Source organism: Muntiacus reevesi, chromosome 3 (assembly GCF_963930625.1).
Source record: "Muntiacus reevesi chromosome 3, mMunRee1.1, whole genome shotgun sequence".
In the NCBI taxonomy this organism is placed as follows: domain Eukaryota; kingdom Metazoa; phylum Chordata; class Mammalia; order Artiodactyla; family Cervidae; genus Muntiacus; species Muntiacus reevesi.
In genome coordinates, this window is record NC_089251.1 from 31,262,680 (window position 1) to 31,276,245 (window position 13,566).

The window sequence follows — 13,566 nt, forward strand, 5'->3', positions numbered from 1 at the left end:
CTCAAAGGCTCTCACTTCTCTCTCAAGAGGCCACATTGTGACAGCCTGAAGCTCCCTGGAAAAGCCAGAATCAAACTCAGCTACATTCTACATGCTCCCACAGGAACATTCTAGACCCGCACATGGTCCACACTGCCAAGATGGAGATGTTCTGTCTGCACTGTTCCATGTCGTATCCACTAGCCCACCAGGTGCTGGTGGTTGGGTACTTGAAGAGGCTGGTGCGTCTGGGGAGTTTTAACGTCAGTTTAAACTCCGCATGTGGCAGATGTCCACCTCATTGGACCACACAGCTCCAGCTAACCCAGAGGCTTTGGGAAAAAACATTCCAACAAGTATGGATGTCTTTACTGCATGTCCAGATAATGAGCCAAACAGACATTTGCTCCAACACAGTCAACACCAGCTTGAGGGGTCTGACCCCAAGACTTGGGCACACAAACTGCTCAGCCAGAGAAGGACTCTGGCTCAGAAACCCTCTGCACAGGCCCAAACTGGGCTCAGCCAAGTTGGGACCCACATTACTGAAAGTAAAAACAGAGATAAACCGTGTTTTCTTCCCAGGTGGCGTAAAGCACCCATCATGGTGCCTGGGAATGAGGACAAACCATCCTGGTTGGGAAAACTGATTCTGGCATCTCAAAAGGTTCCCCCAGGGAAACAGCACACAGACCTCCCAGCCAAGAAGTCTGGCACTCCACCTTGCTTATGGACAGTCAGGTCCTTCACACTCTGAGGCCACACTGACATACCACCTCTTAAGAGTGAGGCCACGGGTTCTGTCAGGGTGGGCTTCCTCCTCGCCTACTTGGGAAGCCCAGAGCTTACCAACGGGCCCCTTGCAAAGCAGAAGTCCCCAGTCCCCAGCTCCACAATGCAGATGAGATAGGGATAAAGCAGCAGTCCAAGGTAGAAGCCATTAGTGAGCTGGCCAAACCAAGGGTGCTGGCTATACCTCGAGAAATCGCGAGATGTCCCTCTTGTCACTAACGCCCATGGCCACCACATTCTCAAAGAGCCAGAAGAAGGGGCGGTCATCTCCCTCCTTGGGCCGCGCATCATGCAGGAGGCGGTAGAACTCAAAGAAGAGCCGGCCAGTGCCCTCTGAGAGGTCGGAAGAGAAAGCCATCAGCTGGGGCTGTCTGCAGGAGACAGTGGTGTGGCTCGGGCACGGGGAGGGTGGGGTCGTTGGGAGTAGCCGTCCCAGGGCAGAAATATCCAAAGAGGAAACCGATGTGCGGAAGCGCCAGCTCAGGAGGCGGAGGGGTGACGAGCCACCTACCGTAGAGTCCCTTGCGGGCGGGGTTGACGATGGAGAGATCATTGCAGGGACTGCCCCCAATCACCAGATCGAACGGGCCCCACTCCTGGATCTGGGAGGATAAAGGTAATGTGATGGGCCTGATGTCCAGGGACAGAGGCGGAAAGGAAGAGAGAAATGATCTGTGAAGTTGGCAAAAAAAAGTACTTTGCTTGGGAGAGAAGAGACCCGAATGCTTTGTATGCTGTCTACACACACATACACACTCCTTCCAGCCATGGGCAAGTTACTGAGGTTCTCTGGGCCCAGTTTTCCAGATAGTAAAGTGAAGCGACTGAACTGGGGATCTAGGAGGCCAGCAAGGAAAACAGTCATGCAGACAGCAATCCGGGCTGCGCTAGATGAAAGGGGCCCTGTGACCTTCTGAACCCTTCCAACGCCCTTCAGGGGCTGGGATTCAAGGTCTACATGTTTACCTGGAAAGGCAAGAGGGCCACTCAGAGAGGACCCCACCAGACCCCACTACTCTCGACAAAATGCAGGCTGGTGAAGCTGCAGTGGCTAGCAGTACCAGGAGGACGGGAACCAACTGTACCTCCACAGCGCTTCACTCAAGGGGGCCCAGAAACTAGCCAGGGAGAAGCCCAAGCCCAAAAGGCCTGGCTTCCCAATTCCCAGTGGAACCTGCCCAGCCTCTTGAGACAAAAGAAGGAGATGGAAGAGGGGGAGGGAAAGAGTTCAAGCGGGGAGAGGAAGATGAAAGCAGTGGGCGCCGGCCCAGGAGATAAGTGACTTGAAAAGGGGGCGGGCCCAGGAGCTGAGCGATGTGAGGGGGCGGGTCCAGGGGCTGAGTGCCATAAAGGGGCGGGCCCAGGAGTTGAGTGACGTGAAGGGGCGGGTCCAGGAGATGAGTGGCGTGGAGAAAAGGGCGGACAGCGGCGCTGACGTACATGCTTCTGTGTAACGCTGCGGACGTCCCCGACGTACATGATCTTCCCCTGGTGCCGCACCATGCCCACCGTGATGGAGTCCTCACACACCTCAGAGGCGATGTAGCGGTCCACCTGAATGCCCAAGTCCTTCAGCACCAGAAGCCCTGTACCAGCCAGCAAAAAGCAGAGTCACGGGGTCACCTGCCCGGCACCCTGGTCTTTGCAGGGGGTCCCTGTGGCCAGCCGGACACGTGGGTCAGAGTCAGGCCCAAGCCCCACCCTGCCCAGAAGGCTGCCCGGAAACTTCCGGGTCAGATTGGAATTATCAGTAACAAGGACATTGAGGCTGTTACCGTTGAGGCTGTCTCATGCCTAATTGGATCTATTCAGAAAACATTCCAAGAAGGACATTCCAGGGCTTTCCGGAATGAGGGGAGAACAACAGTTGACTCTCGAGTGGGCTTTCCTTTGCTATTTCTGTACACGGGTCCTTCCTTGGCCCTTAACATCACGCTGCAATTCAGCCATCCAACAATACTCAAGGTAAACACCGCCTGCTCTAAAAAGGTTTCACTGATGCCCACCCCATTCCATGGCCCCCAGGATGGCCTTCCCGCCTCTGTGAGCCCCCAACACTTGGGCACCCTCTCCACCTCAGAGGACCACGCATGCCTGATCCAGCCCTTCTCTTGGGTCTTCAAGGCAGAGTGGGTGGTCTCATTGAATGTGCTTCCCCCTGAGCTAACCAGTATTCACGCTTCCTGACCAGGACCCTTTCACAAACGCTGGCTGGAACAGACCAGCGTTCCGAAAGACCCTGAGAACTTCAGGAGACTCTGTATGATCCTTCACTGCTCCCAGCAGATCTGCTCCTAGCAGACCTCCCCACAAGGAGCCTGCCCAACCACTTGGGGTGTGACGTGGCTTAAGGAGGCTTCCAAGTTATAGCCTGGGAAACCAAAGCTGTACATGAACTCCTTTAGGTTCACACAACGACAGCACTGAGCTGAGTACAGAAAACACACATCCGGCCGGGGGACCAGTCCCACCCTCTGGCCAAGGTCTCTGGGCCCAGCCTTCCCATGTCCCTCTGATCCTGGGACAAGTTCTGAGAAGGACTGTTCTTTCCTAAAGATGGAACAGCCTCAGCCTGGGGGCAGGGCAGACGGGTGGATGTCAAGACTCAGGTTAAGAACCACATGAAATTAAAAACTGGCTACACAGTTAATGGGTTAAGTATATAAAGACGCATGTATGAGAATGCTTGTTACAGCACTGCCCAGAAGAATCAGGAAAAAAGTAAACCATCCAATAAGGGTTTATTAAATTATGGTACTTTCACTCCACGCAATCATATGTAGCATTTACAAATAACATAGTCCTATATTGGTTGATGTGAAAAACTACTCATAACACTATAAATGAAATGGCAAGTTATAACACTATGCATTTTAATATCTACATATGATTATATAAACATACAAGCCCAGAAAAAATCTAAAATCTAAAAATGTAAAAGGACATATACCAAAACACTAATTATAGGATTATGGGCAATTTAAATATTCTTTAGACTCTTTTGTTTACAGTTTGTTTTTCACTGTGACTTATAATCAAAGCACAACAGGACTGCCTATGTTTTTACTTTGGTCGCCAAGTCTGTCCTTTGAGGTTTTGTGAAAATCTTCAATAATCTCTGACCAGCGACACCTCCATTCTCTGCTGAAGAGCCCCCTAGCCCTGCCTCCTTGCCCATTTAAGGGAATGCCCACTGAACATGCTGGCTTACCACTTATTTTCAACTTCTCATTGAACACAAGAGTTTCCTCCTTAGGCTAACATTTTAACAGCTGTAATATTAACTGTCACCCTGTTTTGCCAGAGTGACATACACAGAGTCCCCCGAGCTCAGCGCCCATGTCCTAGGACCAAGATGCCAACCACTCTCACCTGTAGCGATTCCATCGAATAGAGACAGCACCCGGATGGGCTTCCTCTTCTCAGCTGGGACAGGTGGGTAAACCTTCGGAGGGTCCTAGCAGCCAGCACAACAGGCCAGGTGAGCATCCAGGAATGTACCGCAGACCCACACCTGGGGCAGGCCTCTCTGCCGATTGTGAGCACTTGGGCCCTCCGGACCCCCACACCCCTGGCTGGCAGCGCAGGCACGGCTACACGGTGCTCAGGACCTCAATCCAGTGCTCTCGCTTTGGCAGAGTCTGCCCTCTGGCTCTGGCAGGTGGGGGTTGGAAAGAGCTGCCCTCCACCCAGCACCCAGCACTCACGAATTCCTGGTCATGGTTGTTGGCGAAGAACATCTGGAGCCGAGACGGCCAGTCGTCCCGCCGCCGCAGCAGCCCATAGGTACCCTTGTGCCCACACATGTAGCAGTTCCAGGGGTCTTCCTTGATGGCTGCCTGCGCAGCCCCTGGCCCCACCAAGAGATCCACACACTCCACACAAAAGCACCTGGAAGGAAGCAAGGGGAGCGGAGGGGACGCTCACCCCCAGGCTAGGATGGAGCGTGGCTGTGGCTGCAGCGCTGGGCAGGGTGGGCGGCAAAAGTCCAGGTGCCAGGCAAGGAGGAGTGCACCACCTTCGGGGCAGGGCCTCACCTGCAGCAATTGTTGTTCCCACACATGAGCACCTCGCGCCCCCCGCAGCAGATGGTGCAGTAGGACTGATAGCCGTCATCATCGTACTGGTACGCGCATTCCAGGAAGCAGTTCTAGGGAGCAGTGTGGAGGCTCAGAGACCAACAGGCAGGGCAGCACCCAGGTCAGCCAGCACAAAGACAGGCAGTAAACCCAGCCTCCGGGCTCTCCCCTTGGAACCTCGATACAGACCTAGAGACACAACCCTGCCACCCATCCAGTCAGGGTTCCGCCCGGACCACACATCTGGGAAGGGGACGCCGTGGAGAGAGGCACCCTAACCCTAACTCAACGACCTGTCCTGCCCCCACTTCACACTAGTGACTGTGACATTGTGAGCCCGCATCTGGGGACGAGAATCACGCCTTAGAGTGGAGGCAAGGATCTCTCAGAGGAAAAGCAATAGCAGGTCAGACACTTGAACCCCCAGGGTCCATTTTATCAGGACTCTGCATCAAGAGCAAACCTGAGTCACCCTTATAGCTACCACACGTGCTACAGCCCAGAGGCCAGGAGGTGTGGTCAGCCCAGGGCCTCGTCTCTGCTGGGTGTGCCCTACCTTGCAGTTTTGGCACATTCCTCCGATGAAGAGAGGGTGTTCCAAGGTGACGTTGAGGCTCCCACAAGAGATGCAGATGTCTGGAAACAGCGGAGGCAGAGTGTCACTGAAGGGCCCCCCTCCCGCCTGGGGCCCAAGCCTGGCTCCAGAAGAGCTGTGTCTAGTGGCGTGCTGGAGTGTCAGCCAGAAAAGGCGGCAGGAAAGCATCTGGGAGGGGCCCCATGGAACAGGGAGGCCATGCGGTCCCATCTGAGAAGCCTACTCATCTCCCAGAGCAGCAACGCTGCCTTCCAGGAAAAGCACAATATGAGGACAAGAGCCTGACTGCTAGAACAGGCCGGACCCCGGGTCACTCTGGAGATGTCCCTGAGCAGCCAGTCCTCAGGGCCTGGGCCCCTGCTCCCATCCTTCCCAGCCCTGAGGTCCCCGAGCTGGACACACCATCACTTGGCAAAGTGAGACAAGATCTGGGAGGCACTAATGACCATCAGAGGAGAGAAGGTGGAGAAAAGGTAAAAGGGCCAAGCTCAAATCCAGGCTTCCCTGGTGGCTTAGGTGTAAAGAATCCGCCTGCAATGCAGGAGATGCGGGTTCAATCCTGGGTCGGGAAGATCCCCTGGAGGAGGTCACGGCAACCACTCCAGTATTCTTGCCTGGAGAATCCCATGGACAGAGGAGCCTGGCAGGCTACAGTCCAGGGGTTTGTGAAGAGTTGGACGCAACTGAAGCAACTTGAGCCTGCATGTAAGTCCAAGAGAGGGCACCTTTCTCTGACCCACAACCCTAATGACCAGCCCCTACCACTGACAGGGAAGACTGTGGCACCAGGAAGGCAGGTGTGTGTCAAGCAGGCTGGAGGCGGTAGGAGGCACGGGACAGGGCCATCTCTAAGTACCCCTGGCCCACAACAGCAGTCGTTCCCTGGCACCTTACTGCTCTGTGCCGGCCACCACCTGTGGGCCTCATGTCCACCTGAAGGGCCCACATGCCCAGCCCATGGACAACAAATAACTGACTTCCCAGAGTCAACACCCAGCAGCCCCTCACGACTCACCCTCGATATTCCGGCACTTCTGCCGTACCTCGTACACCAGCCGCTCTGGGAGGAGAGGAAAGCGTGCCATTAGAGGGGCCCTCGAGGGCCACACCCACCCCTCTGAATGCCGGCCTCACCCCACCACGCCCTCCAGAGGCCACTCCCTCCAGAACCAGGCCCACTACCTCTTGTGCGTTCATCAATAATCTCCTTGACCTTAGGCTTCTCCGTTGTGCTCTTTCGGGGCTTTTTGGCTGGTGGGGGCGGCGCATAGGCAGCTGCCTCGGGTTCAACCCACATGTCTGTGTAAACTTCTTTGTAGGGGTTCTTCTCCTCTGGATCAGGGAAGCAGGTGAGGAGACCACGGTTACCGCTGACAAGGAACCCCAGCTCCCTCCCCTGCACATCTGCCTACAACAACAAGGGGGTACAGCCCAGTCCCTAACTTGTTCCTACTCCCAACTCTCTGGGGCCCACAAGCCAATGGGGAACAGGTCATTCAGAGTCCCAGAGCAGCCCTGTCCCTACCCTGACCCCAGGGAGACGGGACGGTAGCATTCCCACGGGCCACTGTGATGGGAGAGAGACCTTGTAGGCCCCCCCTCAAGCATGGCTCCCCCAGCCCAGGCACGGAGTTGCTGGTGCACCTGCATGTACCTTCTGGGGGCTCCAGGCCCTTGGGGCCAGAGGGCTGGAACCCTCCCAGGGCCCACTCGATCATCTGTTTGTTCTGCACCTCCACGGCCTTGGCAGTGTCGCTCTCGTCGCTGTCATGGCACATTGGAAACAGCTTCCCTGCTCGGCTGCTGGCCACCTGGGGGCAACACGTGTGGGGGAGGCTGTCAGGAGAGTAGCGAAGGTGGGCTCAGCCAAGAGGCGGGAAAAGGTGCAGAAAGGGGGCAAGTGAGGAGAGGAGGCCAAAGGGCCTCACAGGTGGACCCTCTGCCCAAGCCTAACCCTGGGCTCCAGCCCCCAGATGGAGCCCGCCCCGCACCCCACCCGCCCCTGAGCCCCTTGGAGGAGCACTGACCTGCAGGACCTCGTAGATAGCCTTGCGGTACATGGGCTGCTTGTTGTAGGTGGCCTGGTGGAAAGCACTGCAGAAGGAGCTCAGCGGCATCAGCTTCTCCACGCACACCTGGAGGCACAACCCGCCTCGTTTGCACCTCTTGCCAAGCTCATCGAGCACCCACCACGTGCCTGGCATGGTGGGGTGGGGGGGCATTAAGACCCGCCTCTGCCCTCGGGAGAACTGGATGCACCAATAAGTAATCATAGAATGCAAAGGAAGAGTCCAGCCCCAGATGTGGGGAGGACCTTATGCAGGTGGAAGGGCATTCCGGGTAAAGGGTTCTTGGAAGGCAGCCGAACTCTCCAAGTATGACCTCATTACCTCTGAGGATTCTTCCAACCACACATTCGCAGAGTGGGAATGAACACAGCTCCCTCTCCGGTAATCCCATTGCAACCACACCCCCAGCCCAAATCAGAGACCCTGGGACCAAGACCCCTTCCCATCCCCACCCCCCAGGCCACCACCAAACCCCCGACTCACCACTGAGAACTTGCCGTCTCCAAACCACATGACCCAACGAGTGCCTTCCGCTGCTCGGCTCCGGCCCGTCATCCACCAAGACACAATGCGGCCTGGCCACCAGGAGAAGCCCCGCAGTTTCCCCCACACCAGCTCCCCAATGCCAAAGCCCCGGCCGTCCTGGAGCCCCAAGGAGCAGAAGTCATTACAGGGTGGTCACAAGGCCCTGCCACCCTGCTTCCCCCCACAGCACCCCCAGCCCTGGACGTCTGAGGGTCACGACAGCCGGGAGGGAGCTCCATCGGAATGGACAGAGCAAGACTGGAGAGACCAAAAGACGTGGGGTCAGGTAGAGAGAGCAGGACAGGAGGAGCCGGACGAGGCGGGTGAAGAAGCCAGCAGCTCACCTCGTACTCCGGTTCATCGTCAGCTGCTTTGGTGGCATTCTTGTCCCCGGCATCAGCCCCCACAGGCTCAGGCGTGGTGGCCACCGTGGGGGACGCAGGGTCGGTGGGCTGCTGCACGGCAGGAGGACTGGCCTCCTCCACCTTCTGAGACTCAGTGGACCCCTGGTTTTCTTCGACAGCATTCATTACTGCAATCACCTTGGCTTTCTTCTCAGCCTGGGGAAACAAGGAACAGAAGTTACCCTGATCTGATACTCAAGGGGCACTTCTCAATCTCTCCGTGGTCTGGAGATCATGACAGAAGGTTAGGGGCTGGAGACAGGAGTTCCCTCATCAACTCAATGGGCTCGCCGTTGAAAACAGAAAGATTTGCAGTTGAGAGGTGAACTCAATCACTTGGCTCAACTCCAGCCTTCTCTTCTGCCTCTTAGGAAATCTTGCTCCCTCAACTAATCTTCCTCAATGGTCAGCATCATCAATTGCCCACCCTCTGATATGCATCAATTATATGCAGAGACTATTCTGTTTAGATACCAATCATGCACCTAAGATTAGGAATAGACCTTGGCTCCATCCTTTCTTATCTTACTCCCCAGTCTAGAAACAGATCCTCTTGTTCTTTTCTCCAGTTTCCTGGGCAGTTGACCCCTTCTATTCCTGGTCTTGGCTTCCACACAATTCTAGTTTTGCTGTGATGTCTAACAATGAAATCACTATTTTGTGTTCAGAGTGCTCGGTTCTTTTCCCATCTGCTCAACCACCACCACAAGACACAGAAGAGCTTGCCTGCTCTCCTGCTCACACGCCATCCTGGAGTTCTCAGGATTATATCGAACATATTTGGTCATCAGATTCTATGCCTTCTTTCTACATGCACCTTTCAGATCCATCAATGTATTCATTCTTTCAACAGTTATTTAGGGAGTCCACAGTACAGCCAGGCATCCTCTCTGCCATCCCACTGACAAACCCAAGGATTCACCCAACCTGAACAGCCCCCATCCTTTCACTGTTTCATGCTCCTCTTTCAGACTGTGACCCGCAGGCCCATTCCTTCTCAAAACCTGCTCCAGGATTCCCATCACCCTTGTTTAGTCACTAAGTCATGTCCGACTCTTTGCAACCTCATGGATTGTAGCCCACGAGAATTGTCTCTCCATGGGATTTCCCAGGCAAGAATGATGGAGTGGGGGTGCCATTTCCTTCTCCAGGGGGATCTTCCCAACCCAGGGATCGAACCCACGTCTCTTGCATCTCCTGCATTGGCAGGAGGGTTCTTTAAAACTGAGCCACCAGGGAAGCCCTCCCATCACCCTACAGAGGATGAAATACCTGACAGTTAGCTGAGGGGCATTCCACCTAACCTCACCCCAACTATCGAATCTAGGACACATGGCCTTCAAACTTCAAGGCTCTGCCCCCATTTTCACCACACCAGATTCAAGGGGGAAAAAAATCCCATCATCAAAGTAACACTTTCCCTGAGAGTTCAGAGCTGTGAATACAAACCCATCCTCAAGATTACCTGGAGAACAAGACCTCCAAGTTGGAAGTCACAGAGTTTACATTCCTGTCTTAGCCTTGCTACTAATTAATAGCTGACTTTGGAGCAGTCCCTTAAGTTGCTCCACCTAAAAAAGGAGTTTGAACTGACAGATTGCTGTTAACCTTTTCTGACTGGTTTAAGAATATGATTTATGCATGTACCAGGAGTTCTAAGGACTCTCTGAAGCCTGTCCATGGACCCCCAGGTCTCCAGTTAAGAACAGCTCAAGAGAACAGCTACTGTCTCTTAGATGCATTTTATTTTGTTCTATCTGCAAGTCTTTGCCTCCCAGCCACAAACCAAACCTGCTTCTTACAGCAATTCCTAAAACCTGAGGGTGAAGTCCTAGTTCTTTCTCTAACTCAAATTCTACAGTGGGATAAAGCATCCTTTGCCCCCAAAGCACCAACAGCTGGAAGAATGAGCCCTTGGAGATCAGGGGGCAGGAGAATGCAGGGTTACCGCTCCTCCCTCCCCAGCCCCACTCTCACCTGGGGACTCTGCCCCACCCCAGCTTAAATCAATTATCTACCTCCTCCTCCCCTACAGGAAGGTGTGTCTAGATGTGCACTCAACTCCTGAGGGGAGAGGGTTTCTTCTCCAGGATTGTCAGCTGCAGCAGCGCTTATCCCAGTACCAGATGTGCTCAGATACAAGTGTGCCTCGCCGTCTCTGCTCCCTTCCCTCCACCGCGCAGGCCTGTGTGAACCTCAGGCACGGACGCTGATCTAGACCAGGGTGCTGCCTTGGATGACCCAAAGCCCCAGTTTCCAGGGGTGACGGCCCCCTCAGCCAGAACAAAGAGTGCAGATGGAAGAGGATCTATAGCCAGCAGCACTGGGGGGGCACGCCGGGCACCCCCCCTCCACCCCCCGTACTCTAGAAGGGAGTCGTGCCTGCCACCACCCTCCTGACTCCCCCTCAGCCCCTTTGTCTCTCTTTTCACCCCCTCCAAAGCAAGTGCCTGAACATTCTTCTTCCCCCACAACTTCCCCCAGCTTGTCAGAGGATGCTGCTGATGGCTGTTAAGCGCCCCCAACCCAGTAGGTGCAGGAGAACACGCATCCAGCATGGTCTGGCAGGCACAGGAGGAGGAAGGGGCCTCCAACAGGACCTGGCCAGCAGGAGTGGGGGAAGGAAGAAGAGGGGGGTGGGTTAGCAGCAGGAGGCAAGAGGAAAGGGGAAGAAGGGGCGAGAGGGTGGCTGGGTGGGGGAGGGGCTCATTAGAATAGACTTGCCTAGGGCAATGCGAGAGGGCTGGGCTTCCACGTTTGTGCCAACCCTCCTCCCCAGGCAGACAATAGGAGAAATAAGGGTTAATTAACTCTGGGCTTGGGCTTTGGGGCTTACAGCTCCTACACACCTCCCCACCACCTCAGTTCAGAAGGTCCCAGGCCAGAGTAGCCCAGAGAGTGGGCAGGATGAAGACACCACCACAGGTTCACTACAGGCGGCCTGGGAGGCCACTTGGCCTGGAGTTTGTTCGGCCTGGAGAGCCATTGGCAACTCCAGTCTGGTGGAGGCAAGGCCTCCCCATCCAGTCCCATGTCTTCGGGTAGCTGTCCCGCCTCCACCTCCCTCCGGACTCAGGCTGCTTCCCATGCCAAAGGTCAGAGGTCTAGGGACCCAGGTGGATGCCCGCTGGGGCAGCAGACCCAGGGCTGTTCCCGGTGCCTCTGCCATCCCAGGCCGGCATAAGGCCACCCCACAGCCCCGTGTCAGGGTCGCACTGCTCCCTCCCACTCGGACACCACTTCTTTCTGGTGGCCTGACGGCGGCTCCCAGGAACACACAGGAGAGGGGATCATCCCTCCTGGGAGTCCACAAGGTTGGCACGGCCTGAGGACAGCGTGGTCCATTAGCCAGAAACACAGGTCAGCCAGGAAACGCCAACAACCCATCTGCCTGCCAGCTCAGCAAAACCGCTGCCTCCAGCCCAACTCCACGGGACGGAGTCTGTCCCCCAGCCTTTGCTGACCACTGCTCCAGGCTTAGGCCAGGGCTGCTCTTTCTGGGCCCAGAGCCGCCAGGTCCCACCTGAGAGCAGGAAGGAGTGGGGCTTGGGGTTCCTGAGCAGAGAGTGGGTGGGACGGCAGTAACTCAGCATCTCCAGAACTCAGGCCAGGCAGGGCAGCCAGCTCCCGCGGGCCGGGGAGGCAGACTTGACTCTTCTCAACCCAGAGGGCTGCAGGCCCAGAGATCCTCCCACCGGCCCCTGCCGCCTCCCCGCCCCCAGTTTCCCCAGGGCTCCGTCCAGGAACCTACCCATAAGGCCAGGTGCAGCCCCTCGGTGGTCCAGCTCAGGTGTGAGCCCCGGCCCTGAAGCTCTGTAAGTAGCTGCCCGTCTGGGGGGAGGGGAAGGGGGCGATGGGGCTGGGGGGCGGAGGGGGCCAGAGAGAGGGGGAGGGGGGAGGTGGGGGGGAGGGATTGAACATTTTCTTTGTCTAGAACTCCAGGTCACGTGGGCCCCGCTGGAGTGCCTGGTTGGCTGCGAGCGGGCCGGGGGAGGGGGCCGGCTCTCAGACGCTGGCAGTGGGCCAGCCCCTCTCCTCCGGTCCGAGGGGCGCGGGCCGGCGCTGGGGCCTGGGGGCGCGGCTGGGCCTCCGCCCATTCCTGGGGCCCCGCCCAGGCCAGACTGGAGGCGGCGTCCGCCGCATCCCACCGCGCGGCCTTCCCTGCCCCGCCCCCCTGCCCCGACTCGGCCCGTACCCGGCGCGGAGCTGGGGGCGAGGCCGGGAGCCCGCGGACAGCGCGGGGAGGGAAGGACGGGGGTCGGGAGGGAAGGGGCTGCGCTCCAGCTGCGGAGGTAAGCTGCGAGCGCCCCGACAACCGGGAGCGCAGACGAAAGGAGAGAGGAGCTTTCGGACCGTCTGGGACAGCCAGGAGAAAGTTGTTAAAAGTGAGTCTCTCCGCAGCGCAACCAAAAAGAAAAAAGGAAAAGCTTACAAAATAGCGGAGAGGCCCAGGAAGCTGTAGGAAAATTCAAAGCACACAGAGGGACAGAAAGCGCCCACACAAAACCGGGAGCGCTCCAGAACCAGAACTGGGGTGGGGGGGGGGGTGCGGCGAGGGGGGGTCTCCTCTTCACACTGCCAGTGGATAGAGCTGTGCCTTAGCGTGGTGTGAGGAGTTCAGGCTTAGAAAATCACTTCCTGGCCAAGTCCTTGGGTCCCCTGGGTCATTCTGGGTCTGCCTTCGATGTCTTATTTTTCCTGTTTGCAAGGTGCAGGGTTGGGGGTGGGGTGGGGAGAAGGAGTTCAAAAGTATAGCAACACCTTTATTCCCAGCACTGACATCTGCAGCTCAAGACTCCATTCCTCCTCCGGAGCCTCTGGAGCCTCCTCCAGGTGGAGCCTCGAGTTGCACCTTCAACCATTTCATGCTCCCTCCTCCTGAGCAGAGGCCCCTCCCCCCAGGGAGAATATATACATATACACACACACACACACACTCCCTCTCTCTCTCCACACCCCGCCCCCCCACCCCCCAACAACCCAGAAGCAGACTCTGTTGGCCCTGCCTTCAAGGAGCTAACAAATTCAACTAGACTTGGGGTAATTGGAAAAGGTCATTGAAAAGCGTCTCTAAGTAGAACTATACCACCAATACCAAGTCCAATGGGCCAGGATGGCTTGGA

The 13,566-nt window shown here is 56.5% G+C and overlaps 1 protein-coding gene across 13 annotated transcripts in view; it reads right to left on the minus strand.

The window, feature by feature from the left end:
- The window catches only part of DNMT3A (DNA methyltransferase 3 alpha), a 111,964-nt gene that overhangs the window by 17,778 nt on the left and 80,620 nt on the right, over positions 1 to 13,566 (minus strand). For all 13 annotated transcript variants that reach the window (XR_010662305.1, XR_010662307.1, XR_010662306.1 and 10 more), the window contains exons 7-19: positions 8,384 to 8,599; positions 7,998 to 8,156; positions 7,473 to 7,580; positions 7,100 to 7,256; positions 6,628 to 6,777; positions 6,461 to 6,505; positions 5,407 to 5,486; positions 4,809 to 4,921; positions 4,479 to 4,662; positions 4,144 to 4,228; positions 2,212 to 2,357; positions 1,283 to 1,373; positions 956 to 1,104 (exon numbers count right to left, since the gene is read on the minus strand). Coding sequence is in view for 9 of the 13 variants with exons in the window: in XM_065928688.1 (XP_065784760.1) it covers positions 956 to 1,104; positions 1,283 to 1,373; positions 2,212 to 2,357; positions 4,144 to 4,228; positions 4,479 to 4,662; positions 4,809 to 4,921; positions 5,407 to 5,486; positions 6,461 to 6,505; positions 6,628 to 6,777; positions 7,100 to 7,256; positions 7,473 to 7,580; positions 7,998 to 8,156; positions 8,384 to 8,599 (1,683 nt within the window). In the remaining 4 variants the exon portion in view is untranslated. The remainder of the gene's footprint in view (positions 1 to 955; positions 1,105 to 1,282; positions 1,374 to 2,211; positions 2,358 to 4,143; positions 4,229 to 4,478; positions 4,663 to 4,808; positions 4,922 to 5,406; positions 5,487 to 6,460; positions 6,506 to 6,627; positions 6,778 to 7,099; positions 7,257 to 7,472; positions 7,581 to 7,997; positions 8,157 to 8,383; positions 8,600 to 13,566) is intronic.